A 21349-nucleotide genomic window follows, 5' to 3' on the forward strand; every position below is an offset into this window, starting at 1 on the left:
GCTGGCTGAGAGTCACGGTGAATCGCAGGAAGTGCGGGGTGCAGGACCCTGACTCCCCCACACTCTGTGACATCCAGCAGCAGCAGGACAGGTTCTCTTCCAGCCCTCTGGGGTGGGTGTTGGGAGTGGGAGGAGCGGAGGGTAATGTGGTTACTTCTATTTTAGTTTCCAGTCAGCACTGCTAACCGGACACCCAGGTCCCATTTTCTACTGGAGTTTCCAGTCTAAAACTGGATACCTGGCAACAGGGGTGCCAGAAAAGCCTGAGGGGAGCAGGAGGGGCAAGCAATCATTTTTAAAAGTGAGAGGGCTAAGCCTTAAGCGGTGGGAAGCAAGGGGTGAGGGGGGGTGCAGGAGTCAGGGCAGGGGGCTGGGTGTGTGTGTGAGGGGGTGCAGGGGGCTGGGTGTGGGGGGGGGTGCAGGAGTCAGGGCAGGGGCCTGGGTGTGTCTGAGGAGGTGCAGGGGTCATGGTGGGCAGGGGGCTGGGTGTGTGGGGGGGTGCAGGAGTCAGGGCAGGGGGCTGGGGAGGTGTGAAGGGGGTGCAGGGGTCAGGGCAGGGGGCTGGGTGTGGGGGGGTGCAGGGGTCAGGGCAGAGGGCTGGGGAGGTGTGAAGGGGGTGCAGGGGGCTGGGGGTGTGTAAGGGGCTGCAGGGGTCAGGGTGGGCAGAGGACTGTGGGTGTGGGCTGGGGTCGTGGGGGTGCTAACGGCAGGGGGCTGGAGGGGGTATGCCCTGATTCCAGCCCCTTCCCCAAGGTCCCACCCCCTCCCCAGAGCAGCGAGCGTGCTGAGGCTTCGCTCCTCCTCCTCCCTCCTCCTGCTGGCAAACAGCTGATCCAGCTGATCAGCAGCAGGGAGGGGGGGAGGGAACGTAGCACTCTGGGGAAAGAGGCGGGGGAGGAGCTTGGCTGCCGGCAGAGCCTGCCCTGCTGCAGCAGGAGCCGGCAGCACTAAGCTTCTGCCCCCATGGGGGGGAGAGGGGGAGGCGGAGAAGAGCCGGCAGGGCCGGGGCCCCTTTGGACCGTGGGCCTGGCACCGTGGCGCCATGGTAAATCAGGTACTGGTTCTCCCCACCATGCTGGATCACACCGTGGTCAGTCAGCACCAGTACACCCTTTCCTACCTCCCCACCTTGAGCCACTGGCCTGTCTGTCCAATCTGGACCTGCCTCCTGGTTCTTCCAGCGTGGGATTCTGTGACCTACCCCCCACAGCCACCCCAATGGACAATCAGCTCCGTGATCCCCTCTCCTGCCTCCCCGTACTGAACCGCTGGTCACACTAGCCCTGTGTCCCACCTTGTGTGCCACATCTCTGGTCTACCTGATCCACTATCTCCGCTTCTGCTAAACCATATCAGACCGTCCTGCCTCCTGCCCTATCAGATCACCCTCTTGGGTTCTGACCTCCTGCCGTATCAGATCACACCATCGATCTGGGTCCAGCCTCTGGTGAACAGTCAATACCTGATCATTCACAGAAAGATACAAACACCTCCACCTCTGGGCGATGCACCCAGCCAATTGTGGAATGATGTTCGTGAAGGGTGGGATTCCTTCCTGACCCTGGCAGTGGCCAGCTGGTGTCATGAAGCATGAGGGTTGATTACTCGTAACCACAGATATTAGTAGAGGCCATAAAATTACTGAAAAGTGTGTCTCCCTCCACCCAGTGCCCCTTCTCCACTGACTGTTTGATCCCAGCATCATACACCAGCCAGAACTGGCTAGAGAGACGCATGCCAGTGATGGTCTCTTTTGCATGAATGCCACCTGGGTTTATGTATGTGTATGGATCTGGAATGGCTCTGCCAGACTTGGCCGTGTTGCCACGTTCCTGGGTAACCACCTCCTGCTCTGGTCTCCTTGGCAGGTTTCCCATACGAGAAGGTGGTGCAGCGGGTGCTGTATCTCCAGGTTCTGGACTATGACCGCTTCAGTCGCAATGACCCCATCGGAGAGGTGTCTATTCCACTCAACAAGTTGGACCTGACCCAGATGCAGACATTCTGGAAGGAGCTGAAACCCTGCAGTGATGGGAGCGTAAGACCTTTGCTTTGTGTTCGGAGAGAGGCTTAGCCAGCGTGTAATGCTCTGGCTTAGTGTACGTGGCTATTAGCTGGCCTCAGTGACTAGAATAGCCTAGTGCTCCCAGGGGACATCCTGGAGCTGCTGCAGCAAGGGTCCCAGAGAAGACATCCCCGAACCCCCACTCTTTTACCGGTACCCCATTAATCTGGTACCGGTAAAAGGGGAAGTAGTGACAGACCTGTGGACTACATCTGCTCTTTATCCAGAATCTGAAGGCCTAGGGGTCTTACCCGCTGTCAGCTGAGAAGGGGTTTAAGTCCTTCTGCATCCTGTAGGAGACACTCTGCTAGCAGAAAACAGTTCTCAGCCATGGTTTAGAGCCAACTGCAAACACGTGGGCTGGCACCAGCTGTGGGATACTTTCACTGATCCATGTGGATGTGAATTTGTTTCCAATAATGGAGCTAGCTGAAGCCATGCTACAGATTCTGTCCCACCCCTAGACAGCCAGCTTCTTCGGATGTGGGGGAGAAGCAAAGCATGTTACAGCCATAAATACGTTTGAAGGTGGTTTCTGTGGGGACGGGGCCGCCGAGGTGCTCTGGTTGAGCTAGGCTAGCTGGTGTCTGGGGAGTTCTGCCAGTCTATAACAACCTCTCCTCTCTGCAGGGAAGTCGGGGAGAACTCCTCCTGTCCCTTTGCTACAACCCTTCTGGTAACTCCATCGTTGTGAATATCATCAAAGCACGGAATCTGAAAGCCATGGACATCGGGGGGACGTCAGGTACTGGCAATCGGGGCCCTTCTTCTGTACTGAGCTAGGGGTCTTGGCAGGGGCCATTCGCCCCAGCGTACTAAGATGCAGGGTAACTGCAATCTATTCTTCCTCACCTTAGGTCCCCTCTGCCTCTCCTCAAGGAGGAACTTGTCCGGAGTACCTCTGTCCCACACCAGGGAGAGAGTCCTCCTTTGTCTTCCACAGGGAACGGTCAGCTCTGAGTCTCTTCTGTCCCACACTGGGAGGAACTCAAGAGTCCCCCTGACCTGTCTCAGCTCCCCAGTACATCCTGCAGCAAAAAGGGGAGCACTGAGCAGGAGGCTGCAGGCTACCAGCTGAAAGAGAGGGCCCTGGCATGAGAGGCAGGAAACCTGAGGACAGGCCAAGTTAAGAAGCAGAAGGGGGAGGAGCCCTGGCCTGACCTAAGAGCAATGTGCCCTCTCCTCTCCGTGGCAGACCCTTACGTCAAGGTGTGGCTGATGTACAAGGACAAGAGGGTGGAGAAGAAGAAGACGGTGGTAATGAAGCGGTGCCTGAACCCAGTCTTCAACGAGTCCTTCATCTTTGACATCCCCACCGAGAAGCTGCGAGAGACGACCATCATCATCACCGTCATGGACAAGGACAGGCTGAGCCGGAACGACGTCATTGGCAAGGTGAGTCCCCCGCCAGACAGCCCCAGGGCCACAGCTCTCCTGGGCCTGCAGGTCACAGGGGCGGCGGGAAAGTGGGTTCTGTCAGCACAGAGGGGAGGGGCTACGGGAGGCCAAGGCTGGACCTTCACTAGTGTCCCAGCGCAGCGCTCAGAGGGGCACACTACGGATATTTTGTATTCCCACCTCTGGGACAGGGAGAGAGCTTTAAACCTTGAAACGCTTCCATTTAAAATGCCTGTTCCAGCACACAGCATTGCCTTAGGCCACAGGCTCATAGTATTGCCTCAGGCCACGGCCTCACACCATTGCCATAGGCCACGGGCTCACACCATTGTCTTAGGCCACGGGCTCACACCATTGTCTTAGGCCACGGGCTCACACCATTGCCCTAGGCCACAGCCTCCCACCATTGCCCTAGGCCACGGGTTCACACCATTGCCCTAGGCCACAGGCTCACACCATTGCCCTAGGCCACAGATTCACACCATTGCCCTAGGCCACGGGCTCACAGCATTGCCCTAGGCCATATGCATAGGTGACACACATGCACGTAGGCCGTGGACATGCACTAAGGGCTTAGGCCACCGGCACATACCAATGGCAGAGACCATAAGGGCAGCTGATCCACACACATCACAGGTATAGATAATCAAATATCAGGGGGTAGCCGTGTTAGTCTGTATCCACAAAAACAACAAGGAGTCCGGTGGCACCTTAAAGACTAACAGGTATAGATAATGGGCACTGTCAACATTGGGAGGCTGTGTCAAGTGGGGTCCTGCAGGGGTCTATTCTGGCTCCAGCACTGGCCAGTGTTTTCACTAAGGACTCACAGAGCAGAGGGGAGACACAACCAAAGCAAAGAGGGCTCGCAGGAGCCTGGGGCACATTGTTAACCCCTGCTGGGCCACACTGGGATGCTAATGCTTCACAGAGAGGGGCTTTGTCCCCCTGACTGCTCCCGAGTTAGCTCTTGCCAAGCGCATTCAGGTACCCGTCAGTACACAGCCGCAAGGTCGTTGAAGGGGCTGGAACTGTCCGGGGAGGTGTAAGAAGAGCTGCAAGGACGGTAGGGGTAGGGGAGGCTAATGGCTTGGCTGTTGTGATACAGACGAGGAGCTATAAAAGATAGTAGCCGGACACACACCAGCAGTGGGACTCAGTCCCAAAGGACGTGATATTCCAGGCATTCCATTGCTTACATAAAAAATGCATATGCAGTTGCATGCCTAGTCTGTATGCGCAGTTAACCAGGACTGTACAACGGCTGGTTGTACATCGACTCCCCCTCCCCGCCGCATACACATACAGCTGCCTGACTCTGACCCCACACCGGTGTAGTAATAGCCTGCTCAAATTAGGCTTGCAGAGGCAATTGTGCCCCTCAGGGCTTTGACCCGGCTGGATTGTGTTAGCAGGAAGAGCTGAGACAAACAAGTGATGGCGTTATTTCCTCCCTATCTTTAATGTCACACGATCCCGATCCACCCAATCCTAGACCAGCACTGACTCCTCTCACAATGGGGCCGCTCTGCAAGCTCACACTCAGCTGCTGTTCCTCCCTGGGTCTTTCCCAGCCTCGTTGCTCTGTGGATAACTGGTCCCTTCCCACATTTGTCTCTGTGCCACTTCTTCCTCTGCCAAGGCGGATGGCCTCACATGGCTGTACTGAACCTCAGGCACCCTCAGTGCTGATCTCCCGAGCTCCCTTTGCTGCTGGCTTCCCCTTCCCCTGCATTTGCTATGGCTGATTTGGGCATCAGAGGCAAAGCTGGTGAATTTCACCTTCCCCTAGCCTGTCAACGAGAATATTAAGTGATGGGAGTCCTAGCACTGACTCTTGAGGTTCCCTCCCTTGATACTGCTCCCCGCTCAGAGGTCTCCCCTTTAACAGTTACTCTCTGCTCCCTGTTCATCAGCCAGCTGCTAATACAAGCAATGATCGTTTGATCTGCTGGGCCTTTTTCCAACACCTGTGTCTTTTTGGTGGCTCTGCAAGGCATTTCTGGCGTTTGGGGATCCATATCGCACCTTCCACAGGGATCAAGGTGTTGCACAACACCACAGCCAGCAGAGCCAATTGGGGAATCCCAAAAGCTCTCTGCAGAGTTCACTGCAAGCACCCCAAATATTGTGCCCCAGCAACATGGCGACTCAGAGCCCCTCTGCCCTGCGCTAGCTTGAGGCAAAGAAAAGGGAATTCTACCAGACCATTGGAAATGGTGCCACCAAAGCAACGTAGCCCCAGGCAAGGAGAGAGGGCAACTGTCCATTCATAAGAAGGGACTTTAATGCCAACCACGTCTTGGGAGTATAACGTGGAAGTCAGGAAGTGCCTTAAACAGAAATAAGAGACTCGTGAACTCATCTCTCAGCACACGGAGTCCCTCACACAGAGGGCAAAACTCACCAACAATACCCTGTCTGGAGTGTCAAGCTCATGGTGCTCAAGCCAGAAAGTGCCCAATGCCTCCATTGCCACCTAGAGAATTCTGGACTGTGAAGATCCTGGAATCAGATGAAGCCTACAGGGATCAGGGAATTGATTTACTGTGAGAAACTATGCATAAGTTGGGGAATCGCTATAACATGGCCAGGACCATCTTCAGGGCACGTGGGGATAGGGAGCCAAATGTCAGAAACAGGAACAACATCTCAGCTTTGTCCATAAAAAATGTTGATGTATCCAGTTAGGGAAACGGAGCCACATCCATTGCTAGGATAATCAGGCACAGCTCCATTGGGATCAATGGATTGTACCCATGGGGAATTTGGCCCCTTACCGCATGAGCAAAATGGCATGAAAAGGGAAGCCAGGTCCACCACCCAGATCACTGGGATGGAAATCTGGCCATTGTCCACATAAGAGGTGAAGCACAAAAGTCTTTAGCTTTGTGACAGCACTGAGTGGATGTAGGTACAAGAAAGCCGCAACAGAGCAGAATAGAATTCCGTGGTTCTCATGGCCACTGGGAGATCCAGGGAAGTTCCAGACTCCTATCTAGCAATGTGTGTGATACTGATTCGGACAGTGGAGAGTGTGCCCCACGGGTTGGGTTCAGATAGACACCTAACATTTTTTAAGCTTGTGCAGATGTCTCTCAGCTTCTTCTCCAGAAATTCCCAGTGTGCAGACTCCCTTGTGTGATTTCCATTATTGCCTGCTCTTGGCCAAGCCATGAATACTGCAGAAACAGTCTGTCTTTGGAGCTTTCATTTCTGAAAATCAGTGTGTGAACAACATTCAGCCCATTGAAGGCTGAGCAGCCCAGGGAGATATGCTCTCCTCATATCTCCAGCCTGACTCGGTCTGCATTATTTCAGCTGTGCCAGGATATAGTCTCAGCCACCTCCACGTTATCTAGTCATGGATTTCATAGCATGTTCCTCACGGAGTCTGGAGAGGCAAATATCAGTATTTATCTAGAGAGAGAGCTGGGTATTATCAGCATAGCAGTGAAATCCCAGACCATAGACAATATGTATCCTTCCAAGAAGCTGCATCTGAAGAGCATTGGAGACAACCCACAGACGTGGAGAACAGAGCACATTATCCCAGTACAGCCTGGTGAGTATCCACCCAGAGATACCATACCAATTGGGACAGCTCCCTAAGACACAACTGGTACCAGTCCTGTGCATTCCCAGTGTTGTTCCACTAATCATCTAGGTGAGGCAGTAGCATCAACTATCCACATCTGCCCATAGATCTAATAACACCAGCAAGGACAGCTCTGTGTTTGCAAAGCGGTGAGTAAATCATCCCTGACACTAGCAAGGGGATTCTTGGTGCTGTGTCCTCGACTGAATCTGGGCAGCTATTTCATTACTGAACATGACTGTCTAGATGTTCCTCCAGCTCTGTTACCACTACTGAGTCCAGAATCTTGGCCACAAGTGTCTTGTTAGACACCAGTCTGTCCTTCCCTGCGCAGTTAGGATTTCACTGGCAGAAGAGCCACCACTTCCTTTACACCGACTCAAGAACAGCTGCCTCTAATGAGGACAGCTGAGCTGCATCAGGACAGCGAGTCTCACCACTCCCCGTTGCTCCAGAAGGAACATTGCTGGGCAAGGAATAAACCTTCAGCTAGCAGCATAGAGCCCAGCTCTCGCACTGCGCAGCTCCAACTGTGAAGATGGCAAGCCAAGGCAATTGAGAGGCCAACCGCTAGTAATAAGTGACCACATGGAGGCGCTCAGGTCAAGTGGTCTGTCTAAAGTCTTCTGCTCCTTGAGCAAGAAGAGGCTGACCACCTTCCCTCTCCCCGCCAGTTAACTATTTAAATGTTCATGTGAGGTTAGTGCTGGTGAAAGATGCTAGATTGACAGCCCTGGAGTGGGACATCTTCTGTTAATCCCCAGCATGCACAGCATGAGCAAGGCCCATCACTATCATCATCATCAAGGCAAATCCCAAAGTAATGTTGCTTCCTTGCAGATTGGGCACCACCCAGACTGATCTCTAGCTAGGTCCTTAAGGCGGTCAGGCTGGATATTCAGTCTGTGTCCATCATCGGCTGTCCTGTTGCACCACTGAAGTGCTTGGTACCCATGGGCTTGCCAGCTGTGTAGCAGCATTCCTTGATACACACACTTCATAATTCATTGATTTTCCCTCCTGATGATACGTCTGTACTAAGAAAACCACTGAACCCGAACCTGGGCTGATGAGAGGCAGTTTCTGGGTTCAGCTATGAATATCCTCATTGCTGACCTTGTCCTGCCACTTGATATGGAACAGCTGACAAAAACAGTGCTGTCCCTCATCTCTGACCTGGGAAGATCACCTTTATGGAAGGGTGGGAGTTCATGGTCCTTGACCTCTTCAAGCCTCAACCTCTCTTTTGAGACTGCCATCAAGAGGGTATTGGTTTCATGACGTAGATACATATCCACTGGGAAGTGGGCCGAGACCACTGAATTCATCCCACCCAAGCCACCAAACAGATGTCAGATGGGAACCTACCTACCTAAATTCAAACCAGTGCCCTGGAGGCGAAAGGCCCCATAGCCCAGTACCCATCCACTGAGCCCCCCAGCCCTCCAGGTAACTCTATTAACATAAACAAAGGTTCATCAGTCAATAAAAAAACAAGCCAAATCAACTTTGCTTGCAGCAGCCACACCTCAGCGTCTCAGTCTCCTCGCCTTTCCCACAGCCTCCTATTGCTCCCATCACCCTATGCCGATGAGAGCCCATCCCAAAAGCCATGTGACCTTCCAACGTGTCTTCCTGGCCCTGGAATGGCCACGGAATACAAATACTAGTCATTCGTTGCATACGCATGGGGGGAGCCACCCAAAGAACTACAGCCAATCCTGGAAGAAACCCCAGGTCCCAAAAGGCACCTGAATTCTGGGAAAGTTTGGATCTGGCACTAAACTCTGCAACCAGCCCGGCCACTGTCTCAGCTCCTCGTATTAGCTTCTGACTTGACATGATCCAAGAGTTGCTAATCCAGCCAACAACCGGGATACCAAGGAAATGAGCCATCCACTGTGTCTAATGGATCTGTCTGCCTAAGCTTTTCTGCTACACTTGTCTCTCCAGTATACAGCAGAACCTGCTTTAGGGTGAACTTGAATCTAATGAAACTCTGTTTATAGGGAGATAAAATGAAAGGCTCAGTGCGCTGCAGTTCTAGGTAGAGTGTAATCTCCACCTACAACCAGGCTGTCCTATGGAGGAAAAATATCTCGTGCTGTGGGGAATGATCCTGTGACTTTTACTCAGGAGAGTACTTCCATTGGCTTTAATGGGGCTGCTTGTGTGAGTAATGGAGGCAAGATCGGGCCCAGTAAGATGGGATATATACTTTGGATATAGCGCCTTCTGATCTTACATCAAACACTCACTGCACATGTATTCCAAGGCTGAGTCGCCCCGAGTCCTAACCAAAGAACTAGTTAACAACCTTGAGTTAGACCCTCAGTAGGTGTAAATCAGCCAAGCTCCATGGACTTCAGTGAAGCTACGGCCAATTTATACCAGCTGGGGATCTGGCCCATTGACTCAAATGGAATGATGCTGATTTACGCCAGTTGGGGAAGGATCTAACCCATTGATTCCAGTGGAGGTACAGCCAGTTTACACCAGTTGGGGAGCTGGCCCCTTATTTGTAAAGACAAAATTACAGGCGGTACTTACAAAAATAAATCTGTTGTAAATCTGATTTACACTAAGTATCTATAACTCTTCCCCCATTAGGGTAATGATGATACATTGACGTGGTAATCTCATTATCATTACTGCATGCTGCAGGGAGTCAATTATTCCCTCATGCCGGGCTGCAATAAAACAAACACCACGTCTATTACATTAAAAGCGGAACATGAAGGCGGCGTTAAGAAGCTGAAAGTTTAAGCACAGTCAGGCCACAAAGTGAGAGGACGGCTGGTTGCGTTGGCTTGGGCCTCAGCCACGGCTGTGTGTTCCATTCCACCGTAGCCACCTGTGTGACTAGGGGTCGGTCACCTCACCTCCCCAGCCCTTAGTTCTCCATGTGTCCAGGGGGGGGAAGGATCCTTCCCTTCTCCCACCCTTTGTCTATTTAGGGTGTAAGCTGTGTGGGGCAGGGGCTGCCACTCACTAAGTGTGTGTGCAGCACCTAGCACAGCTTGATTGGAGCCTCTAGGTGCTACTGTGATAGTGATACAAGTAGACAGCCCAAACTCTGTCCCCCTTTGTACCAATGCAACCCAGCGACCATCAGTGAGGATACACATGTGTAACCGAGGCTGGATTCTGCTCCAAGGTTTGCAGCAACATTAACTCAGCTACGTTGCAAATACAGCGTCATCATGGGTAGGATTTTCCAAAGCGCCTATGTGACTTAGGAGCCATTTGAACAACTAGCCTCCAATCACCCAAGACCTCCCAGCCCCCTGCGGGGCTGCTTCATGTCTGTGGGTATGTCCAGTTTGAGCTGGAGCGTAATTCCTAGCTCAAGTAAATATGCCCACACTAGCTCTGATGGAGCTAGGGTGCTAAAAACAGATCATCAGCACGGGGGCGCAAGCTGTGGGCGGGGCTAGCCGCATCAAGTATATACCTAGCATCTCAGACAGGATCCTACTGGGGCAGCTAGCCCTTCCCACCACTCGTGCTTGCTGTGACTACACGTCTATTTTTAGCATGCTAGTTGATCAGCACTAGCGTGGGTATGACTCCTTGAGCTGGGAACTGCACTTCCCAGCTTCAGTGTAGACAGGTGCCTCTTTCCTATAAAATCAGGCAGGGTCAGGTTTGGTTATGATACTCAAACCAGAAACACCAGGAGGCCAGAACAAGAGTGGGATGGGATTTTTCCGTGACTTGTTTTTTTGTCACAAAAATGCCAATATGTTGAAATTGAAGCTGTTCACAAATCAGGATTGGGGCCAACGCCTTTCCCAACTGGAAAAATGTCGAAGGAAAAAGTTTTGAAATTGTCGAAATGGTTCATGTCAACGTTTTCAAAACAACAAATTCCAGCGTTGTGGTGTGAAACGACTGTCGAAATGTAAGCTAACTAGACTGAAAGAAAGGTTTTTAAAAAGTGGGGGGGGTCAAAATGGAAACCTGGTGTTTTGATTGACCTGAAATAGGGGGGGAAATGTTTTTTGAGTTCACAAATATTTTTGAAATTTTGACTTTTTGTCCTGTAGCTAGGAGGGCTCTCCAGGGCCTTGGGGAGCAAGGTTTCTTGAGTCCAAACAAGCAATTTTCAGCCATTTTTCTAACCATTGCCGTCCTTGAGAGACAGGGGGCCAGATTCCCTGCTGGTGTAAATCAGCATCGCCTTGGTGAGCTCAGCACGGGCTACACTGATGTACACCAGCTGAGTGTCTGACCCAGAATTGTTTAAAGGGGAAAAAGAGGGGGGGGTTCTCCTCTCTTCTAATTCAAAAATAGATGAACTAATTATGCACAAACTTTTCAGAAAAGCTTCCTAGACTTTGCTACGGTGACAGGCATGTAGATAGATAGATTAGATTAGATAGATCACACATGGTAGGTAGGTAGATGTGACACTTCTGGGGGTTACCCCAGGTGGCTGGGGTGAATCACTACCACCTGCATTCAGCATAAGAGGCTTTTCTGTGCCCACCAGAGGAAAGTCTCCCAATTCTACAGGCAACCCAAGTGCTCTGCTCCAGGCTCCGCAAGCCCACTACTCTTCCCCTCTGCAGGCTAGCAGTTAGCATACCCCACCTGCTGGGTGTAGCGTGCAGGTGCTGGGTGGCGTTAGTTACTTGTGGAATGGAGGAGATCAGACTGGATGCCCTGGTGGGCCCTTCTGGCCTTCAACTCTACAATTCTATGACCTTGTTACACTCGCGTGCCCAGTCCCTGGTCTTCCAGACACCTGCAATGTACACCAATCTGCTGCCTCTGTGGAAGCCATGCATTCTGTCCTTCAGCAAACTCCTCCTGGCCTTGGTTATACTGAGGGCTGCCTTATGAAAGGGGGCTGATTCCTCGTCCCTCTCCCCTGTGGACATCTCGCTGCTCTCCACTGCTAAGGGTGTGGAGGTCTCACCTCCCCCTTCAGCTGCCTCTCCCTCTGCAGGGTGTATGTCTGGGATCCAGGGGGACACACTCCCTCTTGCTGCAGATCACAATATTAACAGCCCTAGGCAGTGAAATAATATCATTCCCCACTTGCACATCCACAGGTATATTCTGGAGAACCCCCGCCTTAAAGTACCTTTTAAACCTTCCCCCTCGAGCTCAGTGTGAGCCAAAGACCCCTGGTTTCGGATTCTCCCAGGGCCAGGGGCTTTACTCTCTCCCCTGGGAGCACATCAGACTCCTTAATCATATCCTCCTTGACAAGTGGGTCATGGACCCCCGTGTCCCTCCAGCCTCGGCACATTCTGCTGTTTACCTTGGCATCTTTGTCCACCTCCAGTAGGTCAAACTGGACAAAATTAACTGGGACCCTCTCATGGACCCTGGGGGGCTCCAGACTGGGGGTTCCTTAACCTGGCCAGTTCAGGGGGGTTGGCGTCTGGATTCCACGTAGGAAGTGCATTGCTTCCTCATGCATTCAGTAGACTCAAACAGATAACAGCTTCTGGGACCATCCCGCTGGGCTGGGAACCTGTTATTGGTGTTGCCAGGAGGGGACCGTCTCCTGCCTTCTTCCCCAGGACAAAGCAGGGACCCTCCTTTATGCCAGGACATTGCCCATCCCTCTCTGGCGTGTGCTCCACAAATGGTCCTGCACCTATAGATCAGCTCCGTCTTTTACAGTCATTGGGGTTTTATCCCACACTGCAGTCCTTACTTCATCAGTGCTGCAGGCATCAAAGAACTGCTCATGGGCAAACGTGTCGACCAGCTTTTCACAATCCTCTGCCCCTTTACCCCTTATCCACTTGTTCAATAATCACACACTTTATAAATATAGTTCCCGTGACTCATCTGATCATGTTTGCTGAGGTTTCTAAACTGTAGGCGATATACCTCGGGGGATTTGAAACGTTTTCAATAGTTTCCTTGGACCGATCATAAACCAGAGCCTCCCACAGATCCGTATAATTAAACACATGTAAGGCTTTAACAGAGAGTTTGAGAAGCAAGACGGTCATTTTTGTGCACCAGGAATTTGGTGAACTCTGCATATCCTCTCAAAGATAATCAGATGTTCCTCTATGCATTGCCTGTCCCTGCAGCTTGGGCATCGCTTATCATAGCTGGTTGATCCCTGGGGGTGGGGCACTACCTCTGGATTGAGGGCTCTTATTTTGTAATTCCAGCACTCTGAGCTCCTGCTCACCTGTGTTCATGCTTTCAGTCTTCCAGCTCCATCAGTCTCCAATGGGCGGCTTCCTGGGCTGCCTTCTCTCTCTTGCAGCCTTTCTCCTCCATCCACCTCTGGTGCTCTCATTCTTTTTCCAATTTCACCAACTCCGATCTGGCCATCTGGGATGAAGTGGGAATGTTCTTAATGGTTTGTCTGAATACTCTGTGTGTGCCTCAGTTTCCCCTATGTGTTACTTAAGTGTCTTCTTCTAGGTGAAGACACTTAAGGTTGCATCTGAAGAAGTGAGGTTTTTACCCACGAAAGCTTATGCCCAAATAAATCTGTTAGTCTTTAAGATGCCACCAGACTCCTTGTTGTTTTTGTAGATACAGACTAACACGGCTACCCCCTGATACTTGATTCTTCTAGGTGGTGGGACAAGGGTGTGTAATCATTACAGAGACCCCCAGAGGGCAGGTGTGGCTGCCTGGGCTCAGACAATGGCCAACACTTGGTATCCTGGCAACTGATCCCGGGGGCCCATCCTCTGCAAGAGTCAGCTGGAGATGTTGGAGAACAAAGCGAGGAGTGGAGGCCAGGTGACCCGTTTGCCCCGGAGAAGGGGCAAACTGGGTGTGACAGAGGCTGGGCTGCTGGAAACTGATTAGTCTGTGGTTGGGGGACTGAAGAGGGGAAAGGCCAGGGCTCTGGATTACCCCCTGCCCTCCAGGATGGACTTTGCTGAATGTTCCTAATTTCTGTGCTAACAAGCTCTGTTCTACGCTGTGTTCCCGACGACTAATAAACCTTCTGTTTTCCACTGCTGACTGCAGAGTGGGGGTGCATGGCCCCTTTGGGGGCGTGTAAGGCTTCCCCAGATGTCCCATCCAGGTGGACTCACTGCGGGAAGCTCACGGTGTGAACGGCTGAATGCTCCGAGGTCAGACCCAGGAGGTGCTGAAGCCAAGGAGGCATGCCCTGGTGAGAGTGTGCCCTCAGGGGAGACACACTGCACTAGAGTCCTGTCTTACTTCATTCAGAGCAGTTCCAGAGCACCCAGCCTGTGACTCCGTGACACCATCGCCAGCCAAAAGGCTGCTTTGTTGAGGGCTGTGCCAGGCTGGCCCCCATTGCTGGGAGTCGCACCCAGACCTGCATTCCCTACATTTTCATTCATTCCCGAGGGATCTAGCCGCTCTCTGTACAACTTGTTCCATGAGCATAAACCTCATTCCCACAGCGACTGATCCACATTGGGCGCACAGCTGCTTTGACTGCCACGGAGTTCATTTGCAATGTGTTTCGTGGCCACTTTGCGCTGTCTTTGTTCTATGGCCCTCTCCCGAAATAGACAGAAACCAACAAAATGTCTCCTTTTTCTCTCCTGTCTCTAACCGTATTACCTTCGAGCCTTTAGGGTAGGTCTGTCAGTGTACGTTGTACATGCCTTGAGCCTGAACTTCTGCTGGCTCACAAACAGGATGCACTTTTTCCTTCCCTTGTACAGTCACAGACATTTGTCTCAGTTCAGAATCGGGGCATTTCATTAACGTCAGCTCAGTCCTGATGGTCCCCTAGTCACAGTCTTTCCTTGGCGTTCTTTTGTCTTTCTCAGTGCTCAAGCCTGTATCTGCTGCAGGCTGCAAACCCAGAGCTGGGCTGGGTCGATGGATGTCCGTTGTTCTCAGCGTTGATTGAGTCCGCTCTGGAGACCCATCCTGCCTCAGGCAACAAGTTTCACCTCCAGTAGCTTTGGAACCCAATATTCTACAAGTGATATAACTCTACAATTGTTTCCCATACAGATAGGATGCCAGGTGTCCAGTTTTGAACCGGACAGTTCTCTTTTTTGGTGGTTTGTCCCACATCTGGTACTGAGACAAAACCAGACGAGGTTTTGTCCGTTATCAGACAGAGGACACCATTTTGGAGAGTGCGCCACTCCGCCCTCGCTGGTGTGACCTCGCATGCACCCTCACACCAGCAGGTGTGGGGTCACGCCAGCGGGATCAGGCTCATGCCGTTCCCAGAAGTATCCGGTATTCAGGAAATGAATAAGTGGCCACCCTATGTACCAACATCCTGCAATAACCATGATAATTAGCTTGTTCTTAGCTTTTAGAGTCCACAAGACCCCTTGGCTGAAATATCTGGAGGATGGTTGGACACAGATGTAATATACCTGCCTGGGCATGTCTGTGTCAAAAGGTAGGTAGGTAGATCAAGTGTGCTACAATCGGCAGGGTGAGAGAGAGAGAGACATTTCATTACTAAAGGAAATTTGTTGAGAAAGTTCCAAGCAACAGAGCAAAGAACTTGAAAAAAACTTGCAAAGGAAAATTGTCAAGTATGTTCCAGGCAACTGCAGCCCGAGGTTGAGAATAGATTGCCCTCCACAACCTCAACCACAGCTCTGCTGCTGGCAACATGATAATAACTTCTGATTGAATAATTACCAGTATATACCATACCTTAAGTCAAGCTATGAAATCCTGTTACTTTGAGTGACAATCACAAGGCTCCATTAGTGCATCTGTAACACATGTCTCAGCTGTCAGCATGCAGGAGGGTTGACACGCACATTTTCAACGTGGCTGTATAGAAAATCGGCAGATAAAAATAACCCAGCCTGTGCGGAGGGGTTTTCACTCACTTGCATTGCCTTGTAGCTAATTCTGACGCCTCCATCAAATTTGCTTGGCAGAGGAGGGATGCAGGATATCAGCCAATGTCATCACAAGAGGTCCATGGAACAGGGCTGTGGATGGGAGGCCCAAGGGGGGGAAGGATGAGAGTTAGTGGCCAGAGATGCATGCCCCAAAGAGGAGCCTGGTGCCTAATTGCAAAGCTTCTCTGCCCTGTGCCCGATTGCTTGGAATGGGCGGGTCGTCGGTGCTTTTCTCTGTAGGGTGTTGCGTGTTAGTGACATAGCCTCACATCCCGCTGAATGTCTGTCAGCTTCAGAGCGTGGGTCATCTCCCGATAGCCAGAGCATCTCAAGGGCACCTCCCCGGCAGCTGCAACCCCTCCCGTTCACCAGTGGGCCTGCGTAGCCAGCTGGTCCTCTTCTCCCCCAGACACACCAGCCAACCACCTCGCTGGCCTGGCCATGCCTCTCTTGCCGGTCCATCAGGCCGGCTCCAACAAGGGCAGGGGGCTTGCTTGGGGAACAAGAATTGGGAGGCAGGTCCAGGCGTGGGGGCCGTAGGACTTAGTGTGGAAAGAGGAAGGACAGCAATAGAATAGGAAGGAACATACAGGGAGCAGGACCATGAGAGGAGAGATACAGGCATGGGCAGGGCCGCAAGGGTGTGGATGAGGAGCCAGAGCAGGACATTACTAGTGTAAATGGTGGAGTCTCTGTAACTTGAAGTCTTTAAATCAAGATTTGAGGACATCAGTAACTCAGCCAGAGGTTCGGGATCTATTGCAGCAGTGGGTGGGTGATGTCCTGTAGCCTGCAATGTGCAGCAGGTCAGACTAGATGATCATGATGCTCCCTTCTGGCCTTTGAAGTCTCTGAGCAGGAATCCAGTGAGCTAAAGGGAGGCCGATGGGGTCAGTGCAGCAGGGAGGAAGGTGACCCTAGCCGCAGTGTTGGCAGGGGTTGAGCTGTGGCCCAGGCACACAAGGATGGGGAGTGAGTGACTCTCGGGTTTCTCTCCCTGTAGATTTACCTGTCCTGGAAGAGTGGCCCCGGCGAGGTGAAGCACTGGAAGGATATGATCGCCCATCCCCGGCAGGCCGTGGCACAGTGGCACCAGCTGAAGGCCTGAGCGGCAGCGGCTGAGAATTCTGTCTGGCTTTCACCGCTCCGAGTCGACGTTTCTTGGCCATGCTCTCACTACTTTATGCACAACAGAGGCACCTGGGGATCCCCCTAGGGGACGAGCTCGGGGCTGACAAGGAGCTGAGGGTCTGAAGTTGGCGACGTTTCCAAACTCTGGGAAGCAGCGTTGGCCGCCCGCTGTGTCCATGGGGCGCCCGGCACCAACGGGAGCACCTTTAGTGCCCAACTTCCTGCTTTAGCCTTTCCTCCTGACTCGTTACGCCGAGAGAGAGATGCCAGCCCTCTAGGTGGGAAGGAGCCTCGGGGCTGGTTTGTTTTGGCCCTGGAGGGCGGGGAAGTGGTGTTGGCGCGACTGGCTCCGTGAGGTGGTGAGAGGAGGAGATGCCTCCGTCACACAAGACTTCCTACGAGTTCTTCCAGCCCAAGGCCTGTTGGGAACGCTCCCCCGAGGAAGCCAGCATCTCCTAGGGGGCGCGTGGGCCTAGGAGAGGGGCTGGCAAGGGGGACGTGCCCTCGGTCTCCTTGAGGTCGTTTATTTTTAATTCAATAAAACTTGTAAGAGTAATAAGAATAATATAAGTAATAGCGGCTAGAATCCCGTCCCGGACAGGGCTGGGGGAAGCCGCGCCACTCCAACAGCCTCCTGTGCGTTTGCTGTGTGTGTGTATAAGCGTGTTGTAAGTGTCACATGTTTGCGTGCGGGCTGCTCACGTCTCGCTCGCTCTCTCTCTCTCTCTCTCTGCCCTGCCTGGGAGCAACCCCTGATCCCACAGGACGGCGGTGGTTCCAGTGCGGGATGTGTTTTTTTTTAATTGGCTGGTGCATGGGGTTTGAAGGAACTGATGCCACATGGGGAGTGGGGCCAGTCTCTGCTGCCAGTCCATGCTGGATAGGGAGGGAGGCAGAAGGAGCTGCCCACCAGGCAGGGTCTCCCCTCATGACCACTCTGTGGTATATGGGATTGGAAGCCATAACAGATAGATCGGTAGCCAAACTGGGCTTGGCTTTAGGGCTAATGAGAGCTTGACTGTAGTCACCTCCCTCTGGCTGGTGATTGCCTCGTCCTGCTCGAACTGAGAGAATGTCCCAAACCAGCTCCCAAACACTGCCACGCTCCCAGGCATATGGACCCCGAAACAGCCCACCCCTCCAGCACCCATCCCCCAACCTCACCCGAGACACCCCACACCCTCACCATACACAGCCCACCCCTCCAGCACCCATCCCCCAACCTCACCCGAGACACCCCACACCCTCACCATACACAGCTCACCCCTCCAGCACCCATCCCCCAACCTGACCCCAGACACCCCACACCCTCACCATACACAGCCCACCCCTCCAGCACCCATCCCCCAACCTGACCTAGGCCTCAGAGGTGCTGTCTGTGAAGGTCTCCCACTTGCTATCTGTCTCCTCCTAGCTGTGGGGCTGGATATGGCCCCCCCTTCTCCTCAATCCAGTAGTGATGCGGCCCCATGATGGGATCTCCTGGGTGGTCTGAGGTAGCAGGTGGCTATTTCATGGTGGCCCATTTGAGCCCATTCTGGGTGCCTCACTGGGCCATGTCCGCTGCAGTGGCTGACGGGGCCCCAGGGGTGCTCTTTTCCCCACCCCCACAGTTCTGGGCATTCCTGCTCATTTCCTGGCAGCGCGACACTGGGGCAAAGGGGCTGCACCTTGCCCACGAATGGGCACAAAATAACTAATGTCGCCCAGAAGCCCTTGAGGAGCCTGCTAGGTGGCCAAGAAAGCCAGAGCCCTGAACGCTGGGGCATGGGAATGCTGCGGACACATCCCACCCCCGACCCATGCCTGCCACCCACCATTCCCCGCAAGCAGGAGGCCAGACTGGCATAGCTGTGAGCGCGCCGGTGCTGCTGCTACACCACTGCCTACACCGCCCCCTGAGGGGAGCGGCTGGCATTGACCTAGCCAGGAGCACCCCATGGCCAGCACTCCCCATATGGCCCTGCCTGCTGCCCAGTACGTGACTCAGCCCCAGGGCTCTGACCTGCCCCGGTCCCTCCCCTGCCCCTTTAAAGGGACTGTTCCTTTCCATTCCCGTCAGGCCTGAGCCTGGGGGGGCGGTCGTGCTGAATTAAGCATCTGCCTCACTCAGCCAGCAAGGGACCCTGCTAGAGAGCTAGCTGGAAACTGCCCATCTGGTCTGCAAGCGAGGGCTGGTGCTGTGCCAAGGGACTAAGAGCCGCTGAACAGCCACTTACACTCAGGCAAGAAGCCCTCATTTAATTCCCGCAGCCCTTTTAATTGGCACTGGCACAGGGAGGGGAGCCCGAGCCATGGGCCTGGAGAGAGCAAACCATAGGGCCTGCACAGCTGCAAAGCCCCCACCAGGGGGCACTGTAGGGCCATAGGCAGAGCGGTGCTGGGGCTCTGGCTCCGGCTGAGCACCCTTAGAGTTACTGCCCAGGGGGCTGGCCAGGGAGCCCCGCAGAGACTAGGCGCTTCCAGAGTTGCCCCTCCGCGATCAGCGCATGGGGCTGGTCCCTGATTTCCTCGCTGGCAGAAACACAGCGCTCAGGCCCTGAACTAGACTCAAGGCAGGAGACTGGTACGTGCCAGCCAGCTGTCCCAAATCCCTGGGCCAGAACATCTGCCCCCTTGCTATGCATGGCCCTCTGGGACCCTCTTTCCATGGTACCATGGCTGCTCCCCTGCTGAGGCCTGGGCTCCTCACCATTGTTCTGCAGCCCCACGTCGCTGGTTTCCCCCCCACCACTCCCCTCAGCCATTCCTTTCACTGGGGCCTCATACAATGGTTCACTGTCTCCACACAGCCCCCTGCCCCCCAAAAAAGTATCTCCCCCCCCAAGCTCCTGTCATCAGTTCACTATTCCCAGCCCCCCTCTGCCTCCCCCCACACACACCTTGCTCTGCCCACCAAGGGTGTGGTGAATGCTGAGGCAGCTGGGTGGTGGAATGGGTGCTGAGGCCATTGGGTGGGAGGGTGGCTGCTGGGTAGGGCGAGTGGGGTAGATGCAAGGGTGCTGTGGATGATAGATGGGAGGGTGGAGGTCCTTGGGGTGGGTGCCAAGACTGCTAGATGGGGGTTAGGGGTTAAGAGGTGCAGACCTGATAGAGGGAGAGGGTGTCAGGGATGGGTACTGGGACTGATAGGTGCCTGGGGTTGCTGAAGGGGCAGCTGGGTGGATGATTGAGTTAGGTACTGAGGCTAGGTCTACACTGCAGCGGGGTTCCGACCTAAGATACGCAACTTCAGCTACGTGAATACCGTAGCTGAAGTTGCGTATTTTAGGTCGGCTTACCTAGCGGTGAGGACGCGGGAAAGTCGACCGCTGCCGCGCTGCCGCCGACTCCGCTGCCGCCTCCTGCCGAGGTGGATTTCCGGAGTCGACGGCAGAGCGATCAGGGATCGATTTTACCGCGTCTTGACTAGATGCGGTAAGTCGATCCCCGAAAAACCGATTGCTACCCGCCGGACCAGACTACTGGGTAGGCTGGTGCTTGGGGTGGCTACTGGGTGGGTGAATGGCGTGATAGGGTGGGTGCTGGGGTGTCTCGGTGCTAAGTGGATGTTTAGGTATCAGGGCGGGTACTAGGGCACCTAGGTGGGGGGAATGTGGGGGGGTGGTGTCCAGGGGTGCAACCAGGTATCAGGGGCGCTCCCCTAGACCAAGGGAGCTCTGCATTTAGTGGTGTCCAGGCTGCCTTGCTGCACTCTTGCCCGGCTGGGTGGTGGAGTCACTTGGCACATTGCCCTGGGTGACGACAGCATCTGTTCAGTTTCCCTTGTGATGTTCTAGAACCCTCAGCGCTGGGGTGGGGAGCAGGGAACACTGTGTCCATTGTTGGGTGAGGTCATTAACGCCTACCTACCCGGCCAGCTGCATCTCATTAGCGGTCCTCACTTGGTCTGTGCACACGCTGTCCTCGCTTGACATTGTCCGTCTCACTGGTCTTGCTCTAATCTACCCTTTTTTAGATGAGATCACTGAAGAGATTGTGAGAGGACACCTTCGGTGTCATGGAAAGTCCATGGGTTGCCTTGATTCCTTTCAGTTTGTGGCATGGATGCTGCCTGATGAGCTCCTAGTGATGGACAAAGGTCAGGTATTACCATGTTCCTTGTAGATCTGCCAGCAGCCTTTGGAGCTGAGGACCTTGAGGGCTGGTTGACGCTATTGAAGATCATAGCTAGGGCTGATGAGATGGCTCTTGCATAGGTCTGCTCGGGGCAGGTGGTGTTGGGCAATTGCTTTACTGACCCAAGGGTATGTTCATGTGTGGCACGTTGCAGTTCCATTAGGTCCTATTCAGTTTGTGTGTGAGGCCACCAGGTGCAGAGGAGACTGAGACATTACAGGCCACAGCAGTGTCATC

The 21349-nt window shown here is 53.5% G+C and overlaps 1 protein-coding gene across 1 annotated transcript in view; it reads left to right on the plus strand.

The window, feature by feature from the left end:
- The window catches only part of SYT7 (synaptotagmin 7), a 122272-nt gene extending 105302 nt beyond the window's left edge, over window positions 1–16970 (plus strand). The window contains exons 12-15 of the mRNA XM_065403362.1: window positions 1869–2038; window positions 2696–2810; window positions 3261–3460; window positions 16866–16970. Of these exons, the coding sequence (XP_065259434.1) occupies window positions 1869–2038; window positions 2696–2810; window positions 3261–3460; window positions 16866–16970 (590 nt within the window). The remainder of the gene's footprint in view (window positions 1–1868; window positions 2039–2695; window positions 2811–3260; window positions 3461–16865) is intronic.
- Window positions 16971–21349: the final 4379 nt, after the last annotated feature.

The sequence above is a fragment of the Emys orbicularis genome, chromosome 4 (assembly GCF_028017835.1).
Source record: "Emys orbicularis isolate rEmyOrb1 chromosome 4, rEmyOrb1.hap1, whole genome shotgun sequence".
NCBI classification, from domain to species: Eukaryota; Metazoa; Chordata; order Testudines; family Emydidae; genus Emys; species Emys orbicularis.